General features: G+C 37.5%; 1 protein-coding gene across 1 annotated transcript in view; it reads left to right on the top strand.

The window, feature by feature from the left end:
* Window positions 1-6,003: 6,003 nt before the first annotated feature.
* ZDHHC2 (zinc finger DHHC-type palmitoyltransferase 2) overlaps window positions 6,004-26,308 on the top strand; it is a 34,953-nt gene continuing 14,648 nt past the window's right edge. The window contains exons 1-6 of the mRNA XM_040243155.1: window positions 6,004-7,600; window positions 8,631-8,725; window positions 16,133-16,253; window positions 20,218-20,287; window positions 21,014-21,046; window positions 25,403-25,523. Coding sequence (XP_040099089.1) covers window positions 7,579-7,600; window positions 8,631-8,725; window positions 16,133-16,253; window positions 20,218-20,287; window positions 21,014-21,046; window positions 25,403-25,523 — 462 coding nt within the window. The 5' untranslated portion in view covers window positions 6,004-7,578. The remainder of the gene's footprint in view (window positions 7,601-8,630; window positions 8,726-16,132; window positions 16,254-20,217; window positions 20,288-21,013; window positions 21,047-25,402; window positions 25,524-26,308) is intronic.

Genomic DNA, 26,308 nt, shown 5'->3' with positions numbered 1-26,308 from the left:
TTCTCTGATTGCCATAGCTAGGACTTCCCAAACTATGTTGAATGATAGTGGTGAGAGTTGACACCCTTATCTTGTTCCTGGTCTTAGGGGGAATATTGAGAATAATGTTTGCTGTGGGCTTATCATATATGGCCTTTACTATGTTGAGGTAGGTTCCCTCTGTGCCCATTTTTTGAAGAGTTTCAATCATAAATGGGTGCTGAATTTTTTCAAAGGCTTTTTCTGTATCTATTGAGATTATCATAGATAATAATAATAAGATAATTGAGATTATCTTCCAATTTGTTAATATGGTGTGTTACATTGATTGATTTGCATATATTGAAGAATCCTTGCATCCCTGGAATAAACCCGACTTAATCATGGTGTATGAGCTTTTTAATGTGTTGTTGAGTTCTGTTTGCTAGAATTTTGTTGAGGATTTTTGCATCTATGCTCATCAGTGATATTGGCCTGTAGTTTTCTTTTTTGTGTTGTCTTTGGTTTTGGTATCAGGGTGATGGTGGCCTCATAGAATGAGTTTGGAAGTGTTCCTTCCTCTGAAATTTTTTGAAAGAGTTTCAGAAGGCTAGGTATTAGCTCTTTTCTAAGTGTTGGATAGAATTCAGCTGTGAAGCTATCTGGTCCAGGGCTTTTGTTTTTGGGGAGAATTTTTAATCACAGTGTCAATTTCAGGGCTTGCAATTGGGTTGTTCATAATTTCTATTTCTTCCTGGTTTAGTCTTGGAAGATTGAACTTTTCTGAAAATCTGTCCATTTCTTCCAGGTTATCCATTTTATTGTCACATAGTTGCTCATAATAGTCTCTTATAATCCTTTGTATTTCTGCATTGTCTGTTTTAACCTCTCCTTTTTCATTTCTAAATTTGTTGATTTGATTCTTCTTTTTTTTTCCTGATGAGTCTGGCTAAAAGTTTGTCAATTTTGTTTATCTTCTCAAAGAACCAGCTTTTAGTTTTATTAATCTTTACTATTGTTTCTTTCATTTTTTTCATTTAGTTCTGCTCTGTTTTTTATGATTTCTTTTCTTCTGCTGCTTTTGGGCTTTGTTGTTGTTGTTCTTCTTTTTCCGGTCATTTTAGGTGTAAAGTTAGGTTGCCCAGTCGATGTTTTTCTTGTTTCTTGAGTTGCTATAAACTTCCCTCTTAGAGGGCTTCCCTTGTGGCTCAGCTGGTAAAGAATCTGCCCACAATGTGGGAGAGCTGGGTTCATCCCTGGGTTGGGAAGAGCCCCTGGAGAAGGGAAAGACCACCCACTCCAGTATTCTGGCCTGGAGAATTCCATGGACTGTATAGTCCATGGGGTCGCAAAGGGTAGGACACAACTGAGTGACTTGCACTTTCACTTCCCTCTTAGAAGTGCTTTTGCTGCATCCCATAGGTTTTGAGTTGTCGTGTTTTCATTGTCATTCGTTTTTAGGAATTTTTTGATTTCCCTTTTGATTTCTTCAGTAACCTGTTATTTAGGAACGTATTGTTTAATCTCCATGTGTTTGTGTTTCTTACAGTTTTTTTCTTGTAATTGATATCTAGTCTCATAGTGTTGGCGGTTCTGTTTCTCTGGAGAATGAACATGCAGGGGTTGAAGAGCTTTCTCTACAGAGGGCTGGGCAGGCTGTACTCTGCCTGTCACAACTACCCAGCTCTCCACTGCAGCAGAGAGATAGCTGTGCCAATGAAGGAGTATGTCTCTGTTCCAAAAAACTCTGTTTATAGAAACAGGTGGCTGGCTGTGTTTGTATTAAGAACTGTAGTTTACTGACCCTTAGATTAAATGTAACTTGATAATTCATGCAGAAGAGATAAGTGAGGTGTATCTTTTTTTTTTTCTTTTGGTTTGTATTTTTCAAGGATGTTTACTTAAGCCAGGTTTGGAACAAGAAGCAGTTTGTCACCCTTTGGTATGTTAGGGGTTACTACTTTGGCTGACAGTCTGACTCTTAATCCTTGGTTTTACCTGTTTGATTTTTACACAAGAATTTCTTAAGGATCAATACTACAACAAAAGTATCACACATCAGTTCTAACCTGATAGCTGAGCAGTCAGCCTTTTTGCTAACATTGCAGTTTGTTTCTTAGAGGAATGATTGATGAGGGAGGAAGTGGGTTAAGCTGTAGAAAGCGCAGCTGGAAGACACAACTGGATGCCCAGTCGACCAGCCTTGAAGTTTCTTGATGGTTCCTGGTTCCAAGATGTAATTCTTAAAAGCTTTTATTTGACTCTTGCCAAAAGGAACATTCTTGCTAACACTGGTAATAATTTATCATTCCTGCTCTCTCTCTTCCAATATACCACCAGTGCCAAGAAAGTACTTTAATTCTTTAGGCTCTTTCAACAAGGCAGAGGTCTTGTTTCCTCATTGTACTGCAATTAATCAGGGAGGAGTTTTAATTGGAAAATTAGAAATCTCCAAAGCAAAGTATTATCGTTGTAGGCTAAGAAACCAGAAAGAAATTAGGCTAATCCAAGATAAAATTAGGCAGATACACTTCTGAAATGAAAATTAAAATCATGTCCCACAGTGTGACTATCCTGTGTATTTAGGTGGCCACCAGATATGGGCAGGGGAAGTATTTTAGTGTAAGAACAGTGGTGCTCATATTGCCAACTGTAAACTACATCTAATTCTCTGGAATGATTATAAGATGTAGGCACTTTTTTAAAGTCATTGTTTTTATTTGTTATGTTGAACAGATGGTGTCACATCCAAAACAGGTCTTGTCCCCACACGAAGGTCTCGTGTGGACTGACTGCCATATCAGCAATAGGATTTTTGTGTCTCCTCGTCACCCTCTGTAAGGATGTGTCCCACCATCTTTGTTTCTACTACCAAGTTTCTGAAATGACACATCTATATTAAAGGCAAGATATGAAATCTAAGTCCTTTTTCACCTTTTTTTTCACTTTGTAAAGTCTGTTTGCAGTCAGAGTTTTGAATGGATGTCTTTCAGAGGTTTGTACAAATATAACTTGGCTCTTTGTAGTTTTTCTTCGTTTGTGGTCCCTTTTCCTGTATGACATCTTTTATAGTTAGTATTCACAAAATTAACTGTCATGTATTATAATTGCTGGTATATTTGGAGGGCTTACTGTGTGCCAGACTGTGTTAAGTACTTTACTCTTGTTACCTCTTTTAATTCCACAGCAGCTCTAGTAATACTGCATTTGTTCTTCCTACACTCACTTTGTGATGGAATATCTGTTCAACAGGATCACTGTGAACCTAGCAGGAGGCAGAGATGGAGTCGGGCTTCGCCTGTCTTCATCTGGAGTCTTTGCTCTTTAGTTCTGTTATGCTTAGTAAGGTTCTTTTTCATTTTGACACACTGACCTATTAAAATATAAGATACTAAGGAAGACTCAAAATTAAGAGGCAAAAACCTTATAAACGTATAAAACCTTTCTGTCTTCTTTTAAAGTTGCTTGAAGCCCAGTTGAAACCAATGCTTTCTTTAAGATTTTCCTTTTTTAGAGGATCAGGACCACTTGGTCTTCTGTCCCTCCTTTGTGTAATGAGGTGTTGTCTTCACATCTGGGGGTATAGGCCAGCAGGCATTGCAGATAGATTGCTTTTGGTTTTGCAGATTACTAGTTGAGTTTCTACAGTGTGCTAAGATGACAGGTAAAAAAAAGTAACTCTGTTCTTGAAATTTTTGAGTCCACAGAAGAAAGAATTGTTTCTCATAGGTCTGCATTGAAATTCCACTTTTATGTGATTCAAATTCATGATGTTTACTTCTGTTTGTCAATGTTTTTATTCAGCAAACATTTATGAGACAGATGCTCTGTGCTAGTTGTTTTGCTTGAAAGAGGAACTAATTTTAATAAGATCCAGCAGAGCCCAGAGTCATAATATTTTTGTCACATGCATAAAACTTTAAAATTGAAAACAAAAATCTCAGATAGAAATAACTAATATACTGCTCATTGTGACTTGTAGTAAAGCTCATCTGTCTCCATTTTCTTTCAATAAAAATATATAGCTATGTTCATTTACCTCAAAAACTGGTTATTAGAAAATATAGTAAAGATGTTTATAAGAGATTTGAAATTTCTATATGTGTGCAGTTGGAGAATAAGTATCAGCCTAATTTTTAAACAGACCAAACTGAAATCTGTGAAATAAGTAATACTGGATAAAACTCAAAATTCACATTAAAATCCAATATTATTTTTGGAAAATCTGTCATAAATATGATCAGTATTGCTATTTAATTCTCACATTGGTATAAATAATTAAAATACATTTAGCATCTATTTTTTCCAAAATTGAGCCTATATTTTCCATATATTGTCTTTATATATTAATATATATGTATTAGAAACATGAGTAAATAACCTTAAACGGTTATTTATGAACAAAATAGAAAATAACATTGTATTCTATGAGGTTTTGTCATAAGAAAGGATATTGAAACTGACAGCTCCTCCCCTAAGTTGAAAATTACAAGACAGGGACTTTCCAGGTGGTCCAGTGGTTAAGACTCCAAGCTTCCGGGGTGGGGGTGGGGGTGGGGGCTTGGGTTTGATCCCTGGTCAGGGATGCTTGGTGCAGCAAAAAGAAAAAAATTACAAGATAAACCATTGACCTCATAATGAGGTAAACATGGTTGCAAGAACATCAATTTCCTCAGTATAATAAAGCACAACCAAGTGTGGTCCATATATATATTAGTGACATAGGTCAGTTTCAACGTTTTGGCACTGCTATTTAAAGAACGTGTTAGTCATTCAGCCATGTCCGACTTTTTGTGACCCCATGGACTGTAGCCCATCAGGTTCCTCCGTCCGTGGGATTCCCCAGGCAAGAATACTGGAGTGGGTTGCCATTTCCTTCTCCAGGGGATCTTCCCAAACCAGGGATCAAACCCAGGTCTCCTGCATTGCAGGCAGATTGTTTATTTTTACTAGTATTTATTAAGTCTTTTAAAAGTAGTTGTACACAACTTTATTTAGAACATATGTAACAAATATGGGATTACTTCACAGAGTATATAAAAGACTCTCAAAAAGTAAAAGAAAAGAGATAGAAAAAATCAGAAGAGATAGGAAAAACCAATCATTTAATTTTTTTAATAAAAATTATTTCTAAAAGTTCACCAGTAATCAGGGAAATGAATACTAAAACAGTGACTTTTACTTTGGCCAAAATGTTGACAAAAATTAAAGACACTTTACATTCAAAGGAAATTTGATAGGCTCAGAATTTTTGTGGAGTATAATTGATACAACCTTTATGGACTTTCACGTTTTACTCTATAAATTTTATCGGAATTATTTTCCATAAACATGCATCCACGAGTAACTCATTTAACTGAAAAAAAAAATCTGAATTTTGAAGTACATTAAAGAAAAGCAAGCTGTGAAGGACAGAAAATATCTTTGAATGCATATCCAGAATATATTAACAGCCTGGGACAAAAAATGTATTACCTCATACTGATCATACTTTTTCTTTTTTTTAAAATGTCATTTTGTTTTACTGTTTCAGTTCTGACAACTAGAGTCATGGGTTAGCAAACACATTTTCTTTAAAACACCAGAACCTCTGGAATGGTCATTAAGGGTCATTCATACATAAATGCACAAATGGATTCAAATTGCTTTTGCATTTCCTTCGATTAGCTGCAGGGGTAGGAATTTTGATCCAAGGAAGAACTGTAGTCAATTTTAGAGCATTTTGAAGAAGGGGAGGTCAGGGCCCACAGAGAAATGCATGACAGGAGTCATGGGGTCGGACAGAAAAGACAGCTCTGTCCTTCCTCTGCCCTACATCAGCCACTTAGGGATTCTGTGAGAAAGTGCCCTCTGACTCCCTCTAGCCTCTGATGGGCAAGCACACTTGTGTTACAGGCCATTTGTAAATCAAAGATCATCTCGTTCTGCCTGTCCCATCCTGGGGATCAGGAATGTTAGCAGAAATTGAAAGACCAGGAAATATTTAAAGGAGCCACATCAAGATTGGTGAGAAATCTGGAAATCGTCTATTTTGGGGGCTAAAAAAAGAACATATGAAGATCTGCCTTTTAGATTTTCTGTTTATAGCTACAGATTGGACGCCTGGATATCATAGGTAGGATTCACAGGAGGCTCATTTCGGCACACCCTGATCTTAATGGTCATTCTTAAATCAGTCCAGTAAGAGAATGGGTTGCTCTCCAAAACTGTGGTTCCCACTGGCTCTAGAAATGACTGAACTGTAGCCCTCCTGGGAAGGAGGTTGGTCTGATCAGGTAGTCTTAAAAATCTCTCACAGCATTACCCTCTGATTCCAATGTTCATAATGCAAATGAAATTATACTCCAGGACAAAGAGCTGAATAGGGACAAAAATGCATCAGGAAACAAAGTCAAATCTAGACTTGCTACTACTGAGATAAGGCAGACCGTATCCCAAAGACTTTAGTATAAATGGAGGGAGACCGCGTGCGAAACAAAGCAGGCAGACAATACAGACTTAGAGAACTTATAGCTGCCAAGAGGGAAGGATGAGGGGAAGGGGTAGTTAGGGAGTTTGGAATGGACATTTACACACTGCTATTTTTTAATGGATAAGCAACAAGGACCTACTGTTCGCTACGGGGAGCATAGCACAGGGAACTCTGCTCAGTGTTATATGGTAGCCCGGACGGGAGGGGGTTTGCGGCAGAATGAGAGTGATTGGTGGTTTAGCTGCTAAGTCCCGTCCAACTGCTGCACACTCAGGGACTGTAGCCTGCCGGGCTCCTCTGTGCTCTCTCTGTGGGATTTCTCAGGCAGGAATACTGGAGTAGGTTGCCATTTCCTTCTCTAGCTGGGAGAGGATGGATACTTGTATATGCGTGGCTGGGTCCCTTTGTTGTCCACCGGAAACTATCACAGCAGTTAGTCGGCTATACTGGAATATAAAATAAAAAGTTTAAATGGCAAAAACGAAAACAGAAAGAAAGAAAACGGCTAGGGTTACCGAGTCGGGTTTCTTGTCCCAGCTGGTGTGAGCTCTGCGGTCCCAGCCCTCATCTACCTGCCACCTTGCAGTATTCACCGCAGCCCCTCAGAGACGGCAGTTTCTCAGGCCCCTCGTTATATCGTAGGGAGCAGTTAGCCATTGGGCATAAGAATTTGTACTTTCAGAAATCCGGCAAGAGAGGTCTGTACAGTGGACATAATTTTTTTTTTTTTTTTCCTTCTGGAGCGCTAACTCAGTGGTTGCCAACTTACAAAGAGCAATCGGTGTCTCTGGGAGTGTGATGAGCCAGCGAACCTTTATCTGAACTCTGTAGTTGAAAGGAAACCTGAGAAACCAATCAATAAAGGAGGAAGACTCAGCAGGGCCGCACTTGATGGGGTGTCTTTCCTGCATGGGAGCCAAGGCTGGGATGCCTAGCAGGGCCTGGCTGAAGGCCCAGCCTCCCCTCCCCACCTCTTCCACAAGGCTCACCTCTCCTCTAAACAGTCTAACAAATATTTAAAGAACGTTGGCTTGGAAAGAGCTAAATTATTAACCTACTCAAGATCTTATGTCCCTTTCAGGCCCTGGGTTTGCTATAAGCTTCATATAACATATTGCCTGTCTCTTTTCTCTATTTCTGTAGTGTCCATGGAAAACATTGGAGAACAAGGTAAGATACATCATTGCTTTAGATCTGAAATTTTACAGATAGTTTGAGGAAATAAATAGCATTCATTTAGATTTGATTAATAAATAATACTTTGAGGATGTTGAAGTCAAGATGGGGTAAAAAGACATCTCAGGCTGAATTCTCTGAGACGCGTAGCAGAGACCTCTGGCCTGAAACGGCAGTTATTGTGCCAAAGACTTCTGTGGCTTCCAGATACAGGAATAGCAACAATCTCCTGTTTCCACACAGAGTATGACCCCGTACCTGAGTCACCTACATAATTCATGAAAAAGACCATTGGCTCTCTTCCTTGATCATCTCACACTGATTTTAGGTGCCTTATTAAATAATTGGATGTTTTAATGATTCTGTAACAGAAATATCATTTTCCTTTAAAAAGCTGAAATTGCTGTTAAGGTTTAAAAATATCAAACATGCTATATTTTAAATTTACATATTTTTTCTACACAATTAAGTTATATATTAATGTATTCTCCAATACACTGGGTACCAAATTAATATTTTAGATTTACATAGGGTTTCAAGACCAAAACACAGCATGGAGTGTGTTTGTGTGCAGTATCTAACAAGAATATTCAGAATGCTTTTCGTAATCATCACATGTGATCAATAAGAAACTTAAGCTCCTCTTGGAGGAATTTTCTCTTTGTTCAGATGATCTCTGGTTAAAACCGTGGTTGCTGAAACAGCGCCACCAGATTTGACTCAGGCTATTCTTTGTTAGTGAAGCAAAGTTATTGAAGCCTGAATGTTTTAACATTTGTTTAACACTGTGTTTATAGCTTAAAGTTGCAGGCGTAACTTCCTTATTTTTATAATTTGAGAGAGGTCCCTGTAGCTATTTTGCCAGTAGATGGGCCTGTTTACAGATGGGAGGGTTCTGATCATAGGATGGTAACTAAATAATTAAATTATTTGATTATTTTAGAACAAGCATACCTTTTGTGAATACCATGATTTTAGTGTGTATTCGCATACTACAGTGATAATTTTGTTTCTCTCATTTTAGTTGTGTGCCTGATTGCTTATCATCTACTTTTTGCAATGTTTGTCTGGTCGTATTGGAAAACTATCTTCACATTACCAATGAATCCTTCAAAAGAAGTAAGTTAAAATATTAGTATAGTTATCTGCTAAAGATGGAAATCTGAAATATTGCTGTCTAAAGAATGAGTTTATGTCTTTTTATTAATATTGCAAACCTATTGAGCCTAGTGGTTTTTTATGTTAATATGTTAAATAGTTGAGTTTTTACTTGGCAAATATTATTTTTCCACTGTATAAGTATTATATTTACAATATTAAATATGTTATATGTTCCACTTCTACTTTGGAGTCAGACATAAGGATGGATGGATGGTAGATAGGTTGATAGATAGAAAGATAGAGCTGAAGGTAGACGTGTTTCTATTATAATTATCATATTAGTGGTTTATTAGTTGGCTGTCAGCTACCAGAAACAACAGTAATAAAATAACCACTCACCTAATCTTTCCCACTTTCAAAGTCTGTAGCTACTCTACAGCTGCTGGGCACCCAGGCTTCTCTCCTGTTACTCTGACATATATAGCATCTATTCCCAGCATTACTTCTTGACCTAAAATGGCTGCTTCAGTTCCAGCCGTCATGTCTACATTCCAGGCAGCAGACCAAAGAAAGTAGAAAAGAGGAGCGGAAGTAAATGTCTTTTTCTTAAGGACACTTTCTAAAATTTGCCGATGCCATTTCCACTTATATTTAGAATTCAGCTGGTTATATGGCCACATTTGGTTGCACAGAAGACTGGAGTTTGGTCTTTATTCTCAGTGGCCATGTTAACCATGGGGCTTCCCTGATAGCTCAGTTGGTAAAAAATCCATCTGCAATGCAGGAGACCCCAGTTCGATTCCTGGGTCAGAAAGATCCACTGGAGAAGAGATAGACTACCCACTCTAGTATTCTTGGGCTTCACTTGTGGCTCAGCTGGTAAAGAATCTGCCTGCAATGCAGGAGACCTGGGTTTGATCCCTGGGTTGGGAAGATCCCCTGGAGAAGGGAAAGCCTACCCACTCCAGTATTCTGGCCCAGAGAATTCATGGACTGTATAGTCCATGGCAGTGCAAAGAAATCAGACACGACTGAGCGACTTTCACTTCGTATTAACCATGTTAAAAGGACAGAGTCGATACTGAGGAACATCTAACAGTCTCAGCTCAGAAGGTTTTAAATAAAGTTATTTGTTCAAATACACGTTTTGAAAAGATCATTCTGGGTTACTTTTTGTTTCTGGGTTCTTCAGTTCAGTTTAGTTGCTCAGTCGTGTCCGACTCTCTGCGACCCCATGAATTGCAGCACGCCAGGCCTCCCTGTCCATCACCAACTCCCGGAGTTCACTCAGACTCATGTCCATCGAGTCAGTGATGCCATCTGGGTTCTTAATCCTGGTTAAATGTCCTTGAGGCAAAGGGCTATATTTTACTCATTGTTGTATCCTTGGCACTTAGTCTAGTACATAGATGTTGAATAGAAATAAGCTTTGCTCCAATAATAATAGTGTGGTTTTAGTAGGCTAACCTGAAAAAAAAGAAAGAAAGAGGTCTAAGCATCACTGTGAATTATTTCCTGAAGTAATCTGTTTAAAATGCAGCTGTGATCAGAAAGGCCAGTAAATACGCTGTGTGAACTGAGAAAGGATATTAAAAACAAAACCACAGATATCGGCATAGCATTCATAGCAGGCTTGGTCTAGAGTGTCAAGAGGTAGCCTTTTCCTTTCTTTTCTCACTTTCTTCCCCTACCTCTTTTTCCTCCCGTCTACCATGTTTTTTCCCTTCCTATCATCTTTCTTGCCTTCATCATAGCCTGAATTGTAGGTTTGAAGGAGAAAACTGGCTTTTATCATAGATCATCTCATCCACTCTGGTGGTTTGCTTATAACCTCTGTGTTGACACAGTTTCCACATCTGTTTCTAGCCTGACCTCTCCCATGAATTTCAAACTTCTGTATCGCCCTGCCAAACATAAGTCCGTGATCATTGCACTGATACCACAGACACAGCACATCACAGACTGAAGTCACCACCCTCTCCTTCCCCAAACCGTGACTCATCTGTTTCTTAGGCGTGTTCATGCCACTGCCAACCACGTCGTCATTCGAGCCAGAAGCTTGGCATCCGTGCCCCTCCCCCAGCACCCACATTCAGGAAATGTATCACTTCCTCATTTTTCTCTTTCAGTTCCAGCCCCTTTCCGTTTACTTTCGCTCATTGCCCTAATTTGGAGGCTCAGTCATCCCTCTCGTCCTGACACATCGCAGTTTTCTCTGTGGCAGTCACCCCTGCCAGTCTTGCCCGCACTCCGGGATTCCGAGGATCCTGCAGAAATCCATCCTTCATTCTGAAGCTGAGGCTAGACTTTTTCACTCTGCTGCTTCTGGCTATTCATGGACTCTGCCCACCCCACAGGGAAAAGGCTGGACTCCCTGGCTTGGCAACGATGACTCTTGTCCAGATTTTGGACTTCTTTCTTTATGCTCTACTAACTCTTAATTCTATATCCTTTGCTGTTAACCATGCCATTATTTTCTTTCCAGAATTTTCTTACCTCCTTTCTCATGGAAATAATTTTATTTTTATGCACAGTGGCAGCTCCTTCTTGGTCTCCTTTGTTGGTTCCTCATTATCTCCTGCTAGCATGTGGCAGAGCTAACATTCAAGACAAAGTCTTTTTGACCTTCACAGCTGCAGTCTTGTCCCTACGCCATGCTCCAGCAAAAGGAGTAGACGCTGTATTCGGGGAGAAGGGTGCTCAGGACATCAGTTGGAGCATAGAGTATAAACTTAGCAAAATCTCTCTTCATATTTTACTTTTTATTTATTTATTTATTTAAGTTAAAAAGTAAATTTAATTTTATTTTTTTAAAATATAAATTTATTTATTTTAATTGGAGGCTACTTTACAGTATTGTATTGGTTTTGCCATACATCAACTCCTTTTTACAAAATTTCATATATAAGGTACATAAAATATTAGCTAATAATATGTATATGACTAAATATGCATATACTAGCAGTACAGTCTCCAATTATTCTTTTACAGATAGTGTTACATGATCAAAAGAGTTTGGAGACCATTGTCATGAAATAAAGAGTCCTTGTCTGCTGGTTAATAATCTTATTCCATGAATAAAATGCAAGGTCTTGGGCCAGTCTTTTAACTGATCAGCAGCCAGAGAACCCTCACTTATAAAATGACGGTCCTAGACTTCAGCTGCCCTTTGGAAATGAGATTTTAAATGTAGGAGAAGAGAAAATAGAAGAAAATAATGTAAATATCTTCAAGTCACTATTGAGAGAATATAAGTTTTCAATTCATAAGATTTTCTTCCAATATAAAAATAATATAACCATACTAAATAATATTTTGAAAATGAAGAGTAGGCAGAAAAAGAAGAAAACAAATCCCACCACACTAATTCAGCCAGTTTATATTCTGAATTTCTTTCTAGTTATTTTTCCTAGTTGTATTTAGAGGGCACATACTCTTATTTTTTTCATGTAATAGTTCTTCATTGGTTTATTTTTAAGTACAATTACCATTTTTAATAACAACATGATATTCTCACTGAAACATTGGAGTTTTAGGCTGATCCCAGCTTTTCATATTATAGTGTTGTTAATATGTTTATTCATAGAGCTTTACTCGTATTTTGGGTTATTTTCCTTAATGTAAGTTATCAGAGGTAGAATTACTAGACAAAGGAAATTTAAGTCACTTGCCAAATTGTTTCCCAAAAGGATTGTAGCAATTTCCAAAGCTACCAGTTTCATCAGAGCCTTGGCACACTGTGTGCTGTTCTTAAGAAAAATTTCCGATTTAATAGGAAAAATGTTTTATGTTTTAATTTGGACATTTTAGATACTGATGAGATGATATGTTTCTTTTTTTCTTAAGTCAAAAACAACTAGCAAAAAAGGAAATACAATTCTCTGAGTTTTCTGTGTGTTATTAGATTTTGCTTTTTTCTTAGTTTGTACATCCTTTTGAAATCATACTCTCCTTTTATCTGAAAACTGTATTTGATTCCAAATGTTGATTTCTGATATCATTCTCCAATAAAAGGAAGAAGAACTCCTTATAGAAATGGCTAATTCTAGAACTAGGGCAGGAGATTTTGAAGATGAGCCAGAAGCATCTTATCATGCCAAAAAATAAAGAAGTACTCTATAAAATAAAATATATTGATGGTGATATGTCCAAGGGCCATAGGATCCAGTTGAAAATGTCACAGTGACCAAAGCTGGAGCATTTTGAGCAGGAAAATAGATAAACTAGTGTTCAGTTACAACTGGTGGCTCAGCGGTGAAGAATCTGCCTGCTATGCAGGAAATACTGGAGACACTGGTTTGATTCCTGGGCTGGGAAGATCCCCTGGAAAATGGCACGGGCAACCCACTCCAGTATTCTTGCCTGGAGAACCACATGGACAGAGGAGCCTGGCGGATTACAGTCCCAAGGGTCGCAAAGAGTCAGACACGACTGAAGCAACTCAACACACACCCACACACAACTCAAAGTATAAAATAAATATCTTTGTATTTCTCAGTATTCAGAAATGATTGAATGAATCAATAAGTGGAAAAACAAAATATCTTTTACAGAAGAATTCCAAATAATTTATGTAGATACTCTGCCCTCAACGGCTTCCCAGGTGGCTCAGTCCGTAAAGAATCCTCCTGCGATGCAGGAGACCTGGGTTTGATCCCTGGGTCAGGAAGATCCCCTAGAGAAGGAAATGGCAATCTGCTCCAGTGTTCTTGCCTGGGAAATCCCATGGACAGGCAAGCCTGGTGGGCTATAGTCCATGGGGTCGCAAGAGTCAGACGTGACTTAGCGACTAAATCACCACCACGATGCATGCACGCATGCGACGTTGCTCAGTCGGGCCGACTCTTGTGACCCTACAGAGCATAGCCCTCAAGGAGGGGAGGAATAAATCCCCGTTTTGTAAAATGCAGGCTGCCTGTAACAAGTTCCTTCCAAAGACTACAGGATGAGATAGGGAAATAATGATTCACTTTACAGTGGAGAACCCTGAAAACCACCTCCTCAGCCAGGTGATTAAAGTCACCATCAACAGTTCTTAGTCACGTTGATTGTATGCTCTCTTGATAAGAATGGCACTTTGCTTCTGTGGTCTTCCTCCACAGAACCCGTAACCCCAGTCTAATCATCTGAAAAACATCAGAAAGATTCCAGTAGAGAAGCACCTTTATAAAATACCTCAGCAGTACTATTCAAAATCGTTAAGCTCAACAAAAACAAGGAAAATCTGAGAAAATGTTATAGCCAAGAGGAACTTAAGGAAACGTGAACAACAAATGTACTGTGGTATCCTCAACAGGACCCTGGGACGGAGAAATAAGATATTCAATAAGAACTAAGGAAATCTGAACAAACCATGAACTGTTGTTAATAACAGTGTATCCATATTGATTCATTAATTGTCCTAAATGTACCATACTAACACCCGATATTAGAAATATCAGCAGTTTGATGAGAGGATATGTGGGAACCTTATACCATTTTCTCAATTTTTTGGTAAATTCCAAGTATTCTAAAATTGATAAAACTCCTTAAAAGCAAAACAACTTGTATTAACTGGCCAAAGGACTACCACAATCTGGAGAGTTGGAGGTTGTCTGTGTTATCCAAAGGTAACACCCCAGGAGATCTTTCATTCCATCAGAGCTCTACAAATGTCATCTGTCCTCAAATCTGTGACACGCATTTGTACATAAAAGTGTTCTAAGGAAGGGGAGTGCATATTTGGTGCATTCCAAGATAGTGTTAGGTATTTTGACATCTATCTTAGATAAGTAATAGTTCTACCAAACAGTATTTGGTCTTTCGGACCTGATACATGCAGTGTGTTACGTTTATTTATAAAAGTATTAAACATACCGAGGAGCCATCCAGTTCCATCACTCACTAGAACTTACCTCTAAGGTTAAAAAGATCCAGACTCTGTAGAAAACGTAATAAAATGTTGATGGTTGTATTTCTTTTGACTATTGTTAAGTCTTTTACTATTATTAAGTCCCTAATTTTCAATGCTAGGTTTTAAATTAATTTTAGACACGAACAAGGGAGACAAATCTACCTGAATTGTGAGAATCAGGGTTCTGACAATGGAAAGCTAGAGACTAGAGTATAAAAAAACTTTTGCCTCGACTTTCGACTTAGGCCTGCTGGTACTTGTCCATTCCACGGTTCTCACAGAGGACTTACTCTGTGCCGAGACTTAATCCCCTTGTGGGGTTACATGCTTGTAAAAGAGAGAGACAAAGGGCAAATGAACTAACAAAAGAAATTCAGTTCATGGCGTGCCACACAAAGCTCCCATGGACCTGATAGAGAATATGGCGAGGGGAAGGGACGAATTATCAGGGTCCCTACGCGAGTAAGGGAGTCAGGGGAGTCCCTTGAGAAGATGGCATGAGAAAGAGCCATCCAGAGAATGTGAGGAATAGTGTTCTAGGCAGAGGCATTGAAAGTTAATAGATACTTTCTCTTAGGTTGACCCTATCCTTTCTTGACTGATACAGAATAATTGTTTCGTTTGATGTTATCCATTTTCTATCACTCAAAACTATTTCCAAACAAGTCCCATGAATAATTTTTGTCATATCCCTAAAAATAACACGCATAATAGTTTATTTTATATATCTGTTCGTCAGTATGTTGATAGTCCTGGTTCTACACAGCTATAGTTCATTGAATGTTATGTGCCATATGGGATTCAAGTTATTTGGATGGATTATACTCCAAGTTATTTATCCTTTATCCCTTGATGGACATTTGGGTTTAGTTTTTTTATGTTTCAAACAGTAATTCTGTGAATATCCTTGTACATGTCTCCTAGAGCATATTTATAGGAGTTTGAACAGACTTAAAAAAAATTTTTGTGTGATTATCAAGTTGGAACTCAAACAGATTTTCATTTTTCTCAAAGAAGTATTTTTTTTAAATTGGTGGGACAAAATTTTCAGTATAAGAAGTAAAATTAAAGACTACTTCTTTTGAGTGCTAAAGAATTCATGTAATGATTATCCCTAAGTTACAACTCTCTCTACATGAGAAGACTTGCTTGATGTGTTTGTTTCTATTTTTGTTTCTAATTATAACTGATTGTAAACTGCATCCATTGAGCTAATTGGTTTATTTTGCCATTTCATCTATTAACATAACTAATACTTGGGTAGAACTCTACAGTTTGTAAAAACACTTTTACATTCTCTTTTCCTCTTCAGGTTCACAGAGATCTGAGGAAGCAAGCATTATCATTTTTCCCCTTTTCTAGATTTATAAACTACAGGATGAATAGACCTTCCCAGATTTCATACTCCATTGCCTTTTTGAATATATATGTTATGTCCTATTAATATTTTATAAATACCTTTTTTGCAGGTATAGTAGATCAATATGTTATTCCTTTGTGAGCACTGATTAATATTTAAGTTTCTTCCACAGTTCCATCTCTCTTATGCAGAGAAAGAATTGCTGGAGAGAGAGCCTAGAGGAGAAGCCCATCAGGAAGTCCTTCGGCGAGCAGCCAAAGACCTCCCCATCTACACGAGGACCATGTCTGGAGGTAGAGGACAATGAGCGCTTTAGCAGGATGGGTTGGGGTGACGGTTAGAAAGCATATCTGTACTTGAAACTCTCAAACGCTCATTGAAACACACTGTGCTATGGCTCAGATTGTCATTAACTGTCTTCTATAGAATCCCATAAAACAGAATGGAAATCTGAAAAGGCTATCACATAGAGATCTCAACCAAATCAGAACTGACTTGACTTCTATTCTGCCTTCCTAGTTGTGACTCAGTGAAGATGTTAGAACTGCTGAAATCTTGATTTGTAGTTCTGTTCATTTTTAAAGTTTTACACACCTGCCTATTCTTAAGTCAAAAGAGCAGTACATGTGATGAATATATTGTTGATAATTTTACATAAGTTTAAAACTTATTATATAAATTATACAAAACTTAATTCAGCTATTGATACAGTTTATCTTTAAAATTTATAGTAATTCTTTTTTTTTTTTTTACAAATACAACCCAATAAATCTCATTTACTTGGGTCAAATTTTTTAGGTCATTTAACAGCTATCCAATCAAGTAATTATCTTAAAAACTGACACGCATGGGGACTTCCCTGGTGGTCCAGTGATTAAGGTGGTCCACACCTTTCATTGCAGGGGTTACGGATTCGATCCCTTGTCAGGGAGCTAAAATCCCACATTCTTCAACAGTCAAAAAACCAAAACATAAAACAGAAGCAATATTGTAACAAATTCAGTAAAGACTTTTAAAAAATGTATGTTACTAAAAAAAAGCTGACATGCTTGGGTGACTGGTGCTTGCCCACCAAAGCCTCACCCAGAAACTTTGTGACTTTGTGTGCTGCCCACATCAGTGGTCACAAGCTCCATGTGGCTTTTGAGACTTAAAACATGGCTCATCCAAATTGAGATGTACTCTAAGTATAAAATACACAACTAATTTCAAAGACCTAGGATGAAAAAAAGGACTGTAAAATATCTCAGTAATATTTTTATATTGTATATATTCAATTCTGACTCTCTTTAGAATCACAATTCAGTATAGCTCTGAGTATCACACATGATGCTTTCCTGTTTGTTTTTACTGCTTGTCAGTGAGCAAGTGATGATTCCCTGATTTGATATTATGCCACTGATTCTACCCCACAAAGATAGAAATGTGTTTCTGTATATGTATATATATATTTACCCTGCTGCTGCTGCTGCTGCTGAGTCACGTCAGTTGTGTCCGACTCTGTGCGACCCCATAGATGGCAGCCCAACAGGTTCCTCTGTCCCTGGCATTCTCCAGGCAAGAATACTGGATGGGCCTAAACTAATATGGAGGAAATTTAAACCCCCTAAAAGTAAATTACTGCGTGAGTTTCCAAAACTATTTAATGGCAGTGACAGTATTAGGTGCAAAACCTAGTTTCCATATTCCCAGTGCAGTGCTTTTTCTGCTAGACCCCTTGACACACCAAATTAAGACTAAGTCATATCAGAACAAAGTATTAGTGTTCATTAAAAACAACTGCACTTTGGATTTATGTCATCTTCTTGTGCGAATTATGTGATGCTTGTTCCTTGGAAGAAAAGTTATGACTAACCTAGACAGCATATTATAAAATCAGAGACATTACTTTGCCAAAAAGGTCCATCTAGTCAAAGCTATGGTTTTTCCAGTAGTCACGTATGGGTGTGAGAGTTGGTCTATAAAGAAAGCTGAGTACCAAAGAATTGATGCTTTTGAACTATGGTGTTGGAGAAGACTCTTGAGAGTCCCTTGGACTGCAAGGAGATCCAGCTAGTCCTTCCTAAAGGAAATCAGTCCTGAATATTCACTGGAAGGACTGATGCTGAAGCTGAAACTCCAAAACTTTGGCCACCTGATGTGAAGAACTGACTATTGGAAAAGACCCCGATGCTGGGAAAGATCGAAGGCAGGAGGAGAAGGGGATGACAGAGGGTAAGATGGTTGGATGGCATCACCAACTCAATGGACATGAGTTTGAGTAAACTCCAGGAGCTGGTGATGGACAGGGAGGCCTGGCGTGCTGCAGTCCATGGGGTCGTAAAGAGTCGGACACAACTGAGCAACTGAACTGAACTGAAGACTATCTTCTCTTGTATTGTATGCCTATCTCCTGGGATGAACTTATGATTCTCAGTATTTTTGACAATCTGGAACAGAATCTGAATTTCCTAATATAGTTTTTATATTTTTAGTGCAAAACTTCTGGAGGTATGCTGAAATCAATTTTAGCTGACTAGAGTCATAGACTCAATTAAATTACAGGAAGTATAATAAACAGATGATAATGTTGGTGTGGTTAATCTCTCTCTGGAATATGTGAGGTGTAAAGGTAATCATGAATGCAGAGTAGACATGCAGTGGAGGGCCACAGTGCCCCCAAGGCAGGAATACGAGGGTCCTTTTTCTTACCTCACCCTCGGCCAAAACCCCTGGGTTGTTCAAATAACTTCTTTCCTCACCCCGAGAAAGGCCACGGACCAAAGCAACTGAAAGGCTCAGTTGATGTCCACACACTTTATATGTCTTAGAGAATTGAAGAAAATGGATAGTAGTATAATCGAGGGTTTTCCCATTCATTCTAGATCCACTGTCTTTCCTCCAAACCTGAAAGAGAAAAATAGTGACTGCCTAGGTTACATTGACTGCTATACATAGAGAAATACAACCATGTACAGTCTTGGGTGTGTGAGGCAAGTGTTAAGACTGTTCATCTCACTTCTTTTTGTCCTGTGCTTTCTTTTTGATCCAACCATCTCCTGATTTCTTATGGGGATCTCCAAACTCTATTATATTATTAGTTGTTTTTATTAATGAGGACTATTTGCTTTTCCAGCTCTCCCTTGCTATTGATCCTTTCCTACAAAAAAATATTTGTAGACTTTTTGACTAGGAAGATTACCATTAGAAGTGATGTAATTAGGTTATCACTTTGCACACAGATGTTGGTAATGTTTCCTTTTCAGCATTTACCAAAAAAGTTTTAAATTATATAAATAATACATGAATAAATTCTCAGAAGATTCAAGCAACACAGTTAAAACTCCCCCTCCACTGTTAGGACTTTTAAAATGATAATCAGATGGCTTACTTTAAATTCCAGTGGGATGATTTTAGTTGAATCTGATCTGGCACATGGAGTGTGTTTTAATTATAAGACTAAATTTCTGTTTCTGAAAGACCATGTTTCCCTGTTTTTAGAGATTGTGATATTAGCTAATATAATCTTGATAATTGCTTGCTGCAATTTTAAGTTTGCTCGTGTGGTTTTGCTGGCCCTACTGTACTGCCCATTTAACAGATCTCCTGTAATTTTGGCAGACTAAGGGCATCCTGTCAGATGCCTGTGTACTGAAAGAGCATCTCCAGTCATCCATAACTGTCTCTGATGTCTGTTTTAGAGAAGAAAGGCTCAGGACTTCAGTCACAAGAATTAAAATTTTCTGGTGGAAATACCTCTTGGAATACTCACTGCTCATCTTGCATCTCACCCAGCAGGGAAGATGTGAACTCTTTCCCAATTCAAACAGCTAGTTGAATTTATTCACAAATTTCTAAAATGTCTTTCTCAAAAAATTTCTAAAATGTGGTTGTATCCTTTACCTAGTCATCCTGGCAGAGTCCAGGAAATGAAATGATTTAGTCAAGGGAGACATTCTGTTTACTTTGATGAAAATGGACATGGTTGCACCCTTTGTAAGTCTGTGATTACTTTGTAATTAGATAGTATATTTATAGTTGAGCATGCCTTAGAAAAATTTCCCCGAAAGATCTATTCTTGGGAAATCTCTGCAGAGAACTGAGGCTATAGTCAAATCATTTCATTTTTGTATTTATGCAGTCAAATATGTCATTTCTATCAAATTTAAATTCATTATGCTTTATATAATTTAAATTTGGATAAATGATTAAAAGCTGTTTAACTGTATATTCAATTCACTGTTAAATCTAAGGCTAAGTGGAGCTTTTTGTTCCTAGCAATCCGCTATTGTGACAGATGCCAACTTATAAAACCAGATCGCTGCCACCACTGTTCCGTCTGTGATAAGTAAGAAAAAACCCTTTACTTCTAAACTGTCTACACACCCATGGGTTTTTTTAAATGTGTTTCTTTTCTTGTTGCTTTCCAGATTATTTCCTTTTCTCCTTTTATCAGACCTTTATTTAGGAGATATGACCAGCACTTGCATAAATACGAGTATGGCTAAGGGCCATGATCAGCTGTCTCTGTTCCTCCAGATTCTTTGTGATTTGAATGAAGTGCATGATTTTAGCAGCTCATTCTTGGCTAGTTCTAGTGAAGAAAAATTTCTATGACTCATTTCCTTTTTATAAAGATAATTCAGTTGGCTTCATGACAGTCAGATGTTACATACTTGATATACCACAAGAACAGTACCATATATTTGTCTTACAGTTGGACATTAATGGAGAAGTTTTATCCAGACTGTCTGTAAATCTGTTGACATTTTGTACTTTCTTCAGCATAAAATAGTTGTATATTAACATATTGTGTTTTTAGAAAATGAGTTATTTTATTTACATCTTAAAGCATGTATATTTTGAATTTAAAGTTCTATTTTTGTATCATCTAGAACTGGCTATAATGTTTATTTTAGATGAGGCCTTTTGCTATTATTCAGTTTTTAGATAAGTAAATAATTTTGCAATATTTTACCTGCCACAACTCTTTTGAAATAGTATTTCATTTTATGACGTATTGGTATTAAACTTTTGTGGGATGCTGAATTTTGTGTGTGTGGTTTCTTTTTAGATGTATTTTGAAGATGGATCATCATTGCCCATGGTGAGTATGGCTCTATACTTAAAGAAGTTTCTGTCCTTTATAACATAATAAGTTGAATCATTGATCGATTTAAATCTTTTTATAAATGAAATTGTGCCTTAGCTAAGCTAGGAAGTCCCTTTAGGTTTCGTTTGTAGTGTTTATTTAGTTAGCTCAAAAGAGTCTTTATTCCATGAGTTTCCGTGAAATAATTTTAACACCAGTAGGTTAACAATGTAAAACTTATTTTCTTACATTTGCTCAGAACAAATGGTTTTCTTTGTATGCACATGCATAAACAGAGAGATTTTAGAATACTTCTAGAATACAGAAATTACACCAAAATGTGCACATAAATTATACATAACACTTCACTTGAAGTATCTAATAAGGAATGAATTCATCTAACGATTTAACAATCTGTTTTAAATAGAACTTAATGTTAAGGAGTAGAATAGCAGATCTGTAAATACACACATGTGTTTCAACAAGGGTTTCCACTTAGAATTCATTAAATTAAAAAAAAAATTTATAAGTCATGAAATTAGGTAACTGACTAGAGGATTGTTTGAAAGATCTAAGTAACTAATGAAGGTTGGCTTTTCTACCTTACAACTTTTCATCTCAGGGTACACATCCCTGTGAGATCACACCAAGGTTGCCAGTCAGGTTGGATTTGGACATTAAGCATGATCATTCTCCAAGCCTTGTCTTCCTTCATGGTTGGCCCTAGGCAAGGTATGGCTTCCCTGGTGCCTCAGCTGATAAAGAATCCGCCTGCATTGCAGGAGACCTGGGTTCGATCCCTGGGTTGGGAAGATCCCCTGGAGAAGGGAAAGGCTACCCACTCCAGTATTCTGGCTTGGAGAATTCCATGGACTGTATAGTTCATAGGGTCACAAAGAGTCAGACATGACTGAGTGACTTTGACTTTCAGGCGAGGTAGACGTACCCGCAAAGCTCCACCAGAGGTGGGGGAAGCATACATAGTGAACAGTGATCTTAGCTGCCAGAAACAGTAGCGGATGTCAGGTTTGCAGTATTCTTTATCTCTCCCCAGGGTTCCTCTTACTTTTCTTCACCTAGATTTTCTGCTATAACAGGTTAAGGCTAACTGACTCCTATGAAAATAATGCTCCTCTTAGAGAAGTAACTCTTTTCTGTCCTCATTCTTTCCTTCATCTCATTCATTCTGTTCTCTTTCTTAGCAAGTTCTTTTCCCACTGATATTTCCAATTTTATAGCCTAAGTCTCTCTGCCTTTTCCCCCCCTTCACTTAATAGAACCTGGAAATGTTTCCATATCAACATGTAAGAGATCTTTTTTTACAGTCATTATGTAAATGTAAGAGTCACTTATTAAGACTTATAGTGAGGCAACCTTTTTATACAGGTCTTGCATATGATTTTGAAGCTCAGAATCTGTCAACTTTTAGTGTTGGAAAAATCAGAGAACCATGCCTCCTGTTCGTGATGACTTCAGTGTATCTGCTGTGGCCAGAATGCCCTCTGGGGTGCAGGGGACTAACCTCACACTTCTTTTTTAACTAAAATAGATATCCTGTAGTCTTTGCCTTATTGGCTATCCTATCAAATAAGTGTTTTTTTCTTTTTAATATAATTTTTAAATTTATTAATTATACTAATAATATTCTTTGACAAGTCTGCTAATGGTTAGGCGGCACTAATTAAATAATTCCAGATTCAGTTTATTGAGTGCTTGTAATGTCTTCCCTAGTGGCTCAGAGGGTAAAGCGGTCTAGAGATGATATATCCATATATCTGTAAAATCTGTAATCCTTATAACCATGACAGATATTATTAGAAATTATTTGTCCCATTTTTAAACAAGAGGAAAGTGAGGCTCCGAAAAGTTCCAGAGTGGACTTAAAGTCATATATCAAGTTGTTTGGACTTCAGCGGCCACTTTCTTTCCACCTTTTTTTATATTATGTTCTTTTTCCAATTTAGACTCAGAAAGCCGTTTCCCTAAAATAGAGCCAAGAGCTGTTTAACTGAGTTTAAATGAATGTGTAAGGGATGTTTACCTAGAATGTGTTTATTTCTCCATATAAAGGCATTCAGATTCAGAGTACATGCACTTTTCAAATTGAGTCTTCAAAGTAGTAGGCAGTTAAAATGTCTCACCAAAAGCTGTTGGTCAGAAAGAGAGTAAGTTATTATTAAAAATAAATATTATTATCTCAAGTATAACATTCCTACCAAGCGCAGTCTCTATTGACTAACCTTCTCCTCTGTTTCTTGACTTTGACATGGCAAATCACAGCGTGCCCCTAAGCAGAAGTTAAAGTAAGCTAAATTAGATGTTGTAAAAATCTCCATTCAAGATCATTTTCCTTTCTATAAAAGCGCTATTTGTCATCTAGTACAAAAGCTGGTTCTTACATTCCGGCAGGAAGAGCAGTGGTCTTTCCTATCCCATCTCATGCTCCCCTTGTCCACAGAAGCGGCATTGTCTGGACATCCATGTGGCCAGTCTTAACACCCCAGCCTCTGTCTCCCATTTACTCCTCCAGTAACCAACACAGATAAGCATGGGAATATCCTCTCTCCTTTTGTGACAGAACACATTTAGACTCAGCTTGTATGGAACTGTTTGCGATATTACTTCTGAGCATTATTTCATTCAGATGTCGTAAGAGACGGTCTCAGTGACTGGTTTGCACTCACACTGGAATCTCTTGACCCGCCAGTGCGACTGTTTTCATTCAGTGTGCACCCACCATTTTGCCTTCTTTATGAATCTGTCATACACAATCCCCCTACGTTCCAAAATTACTAAATCTAATGCTGTTCCCTTTACCTTCTATTTTTGGAGGTAGAAGATATAAACATTTTCCGTTTTTGTTCCAAATTTTGGTTTGTCCATAAGTCCAATGTTTAACTTTTGAATTTTTTAAAGTAAAAATGTTTTCATTTTAAGAACACTTACCATGAACTCTGTCCTCTTACCAAAGTTTTAAGCATGTAGTAACAGTATTGCTTGGAGAAGGAAATGGCAACCCACTCCAGTGTTCTTGCCTGGAGAATCCCAGGGACGGGGGAGCCTGGTGGGCTGCTGTCTATGGGGTCGCACAGAATCGGACACGACTGAAGCGACTTAGCAGCAGCAGCAGCAGCAGCAGCAGCAGTATTGCTAACTCTAGGCAGTATATCAGACCTAGTTCGTATTCATCTCATGTAATTGGGTAAACATTTTTCATATGAATATTGTTTCTCCTCAACAATAGAAAAAGAGAAACAATTAGTTTATTGGCAAAGTCAGTAAAGAGGGCGATTATCTTATGCCAGTACTGAGTAGGAACAAAGGTGTTTGCTGGAGAAGGACATGGCAACCCACTCCAATATTCTTGCCTGGAGAATCCCATGGACAGAGGAACCTGCACACACACACACACACACACACACACACGTGAAAGAAGAAACATCTGTGTGTTCTATGCAGTGAGTTTATTATTTTTATTGTAAATTCATGGGTTCACTACCCATGAAGACAGCAACCAGTTCCACTTAGGTAAGCTTTGATAGAAGAAATGTAACCATAAAGTATGAGTTGTATTTTTATTTATGTTTATTGATACAATAGTTTGAGTTCTTAAACCGCCCTCTACAAATACAGTGATTTCAGAGTAAGAGCTGAGAATTCTGAATCTCCATTTTTGGAAACAGCATAGTGACCTGGTTCTCAGAAAGGATCTCACAGTGCTGATTTGACAGATGAGGAAAAGGAGACCCTTAGAAATTATGGCACTTTGTCAGGGACACATAGTTATTTAGCATCAAATGTGTGTGACGACCTGACTGTCTGGGTCCCAATGCTGTTTCTCTCCTTAAACCTGCCCTTTAAGATGTTTGCTTCAGTGCTGTGCCATCAGCATGCAAGTAGTCTGTAAAGAAGTCTCATCTAATTTTAGAAAACTTAAAAAGTTTTTAAATTACTTAATCATAGTTAGAAACCAAATCCAAAGGTAACACAGAAAAGAATTTAGAAAATTCCTCCTATCTGTTTGGTGTTAATAGATTTCTCACAAGATCATACTTAAGGCATGTGCTTCTTTGCATAATTGGACAGGAAATATAGGGGTCATGAGCAGTTAAAGCAATATTACATATCAAATTTCTAGTTTGAACATAGAAATTCCTTTTTAGTGAAATGGATTTTTTAAATGTTTGTATGTGTAAAAAAATCTTTAAAAAAATAAATAATTTTTAAAAATAAATCTTTGAGTTATGTTTAAAGAAATGCCAATAAATTTTAATATTAGGAAATCAAATACTTGTGTTAAGGTTGAGCATATGTGTACCTAGGGTAACAGCATTAAACTCACTGAAAATGATGTTTTTGTTTTGTTAACAGGGTGAACAATTGTGTTGGATTTTCAAATTATAAATTTTTCCTCCTTTTCTTGGCTTATTCTCTGCTGTACTGCCTTTTTATTGCTGCTACAGACTTACAGTATTTTATCAAATTTTGGACCGTAAGTTATTACCTTGGTGACTTTTTTTGGTATACAAAAATACATATATAGACTTTCAGTAGTGACTTAATCCTGACACTAATTTTATAGAATAGAGCTAATTTATATATAGTCATTCCTCATTATTCGCAGTTTCTGTATTTGTGAATTCACCTACTTGCTAACATTTATTTTAAACCTCAAAGTCAATACTCAGCTTAGCTTTTGTGGTCATTTGCAAGCATACACAGAGTAGGAAAAATGCGAGTCACCCACGTACATATTTCCAGTTGAGATCAAACCAGAGGTCTTATTGCCTTCCTGTTTGAATTCTCATACTGTAAATGAGTGTGCTTTTAAGTCTATTTAGTGCCGTGTCTTTTGCATTTTTGTGCTTTTTTTGTTGGTGATTTCATTGTTTAAAAGGTCTTCAAGCCTAGAGCTAAAGTGCTGTCTAATTTTCTGAGCAAAAGAAGAGACTGTGATGTGCCTTATGGAGGAAATACATGTATATAGATAAGCTTCCTTCAGACATGACTTACGGTGCTGTTGGCTGTGAGTTCTCTTATTTAATGTAGATTAAATAAGGTATCAATTAGGTTTTATAAGCAGAAACACACAGGACAAGGTCATTGATCATTTGACAAAAATGTTGTGGACCATTGCTCATAACTTCCCAGGAGCAATGGTTCAGGAATCATAATTTCAGTGTTCATGGCAACTTTAAAGACCATCACCACTGCAAATAACGAGAAGTGACTATATAAGAAGATTTTTTTTTCTTAGTATTTAAAATAGAAGTTCTT

The sequence above is a fragment of the Oryx dammah genome, unplaced genomic scaffold (assembly GCF_014754425.2).
Source record: "Oryx dammah isolate SB20612 unplaced genomic scaffold, SCBI_Odam_1.1 HiC_scaffold_7, whole genome shotgun sequence".
In the NCBI taxonomy this organism is placed as follows: Eukaryota; Metazoa; Chordata; class Mammalia; order Artiodactyla; family Bovidae; genus Oryx; species Oryx dammah.
The sequence above is the reverse complement of the archived record's forward strand: the minus strand, read 5'-3'. Positions and strand labels throughout refer to the sequence as shown.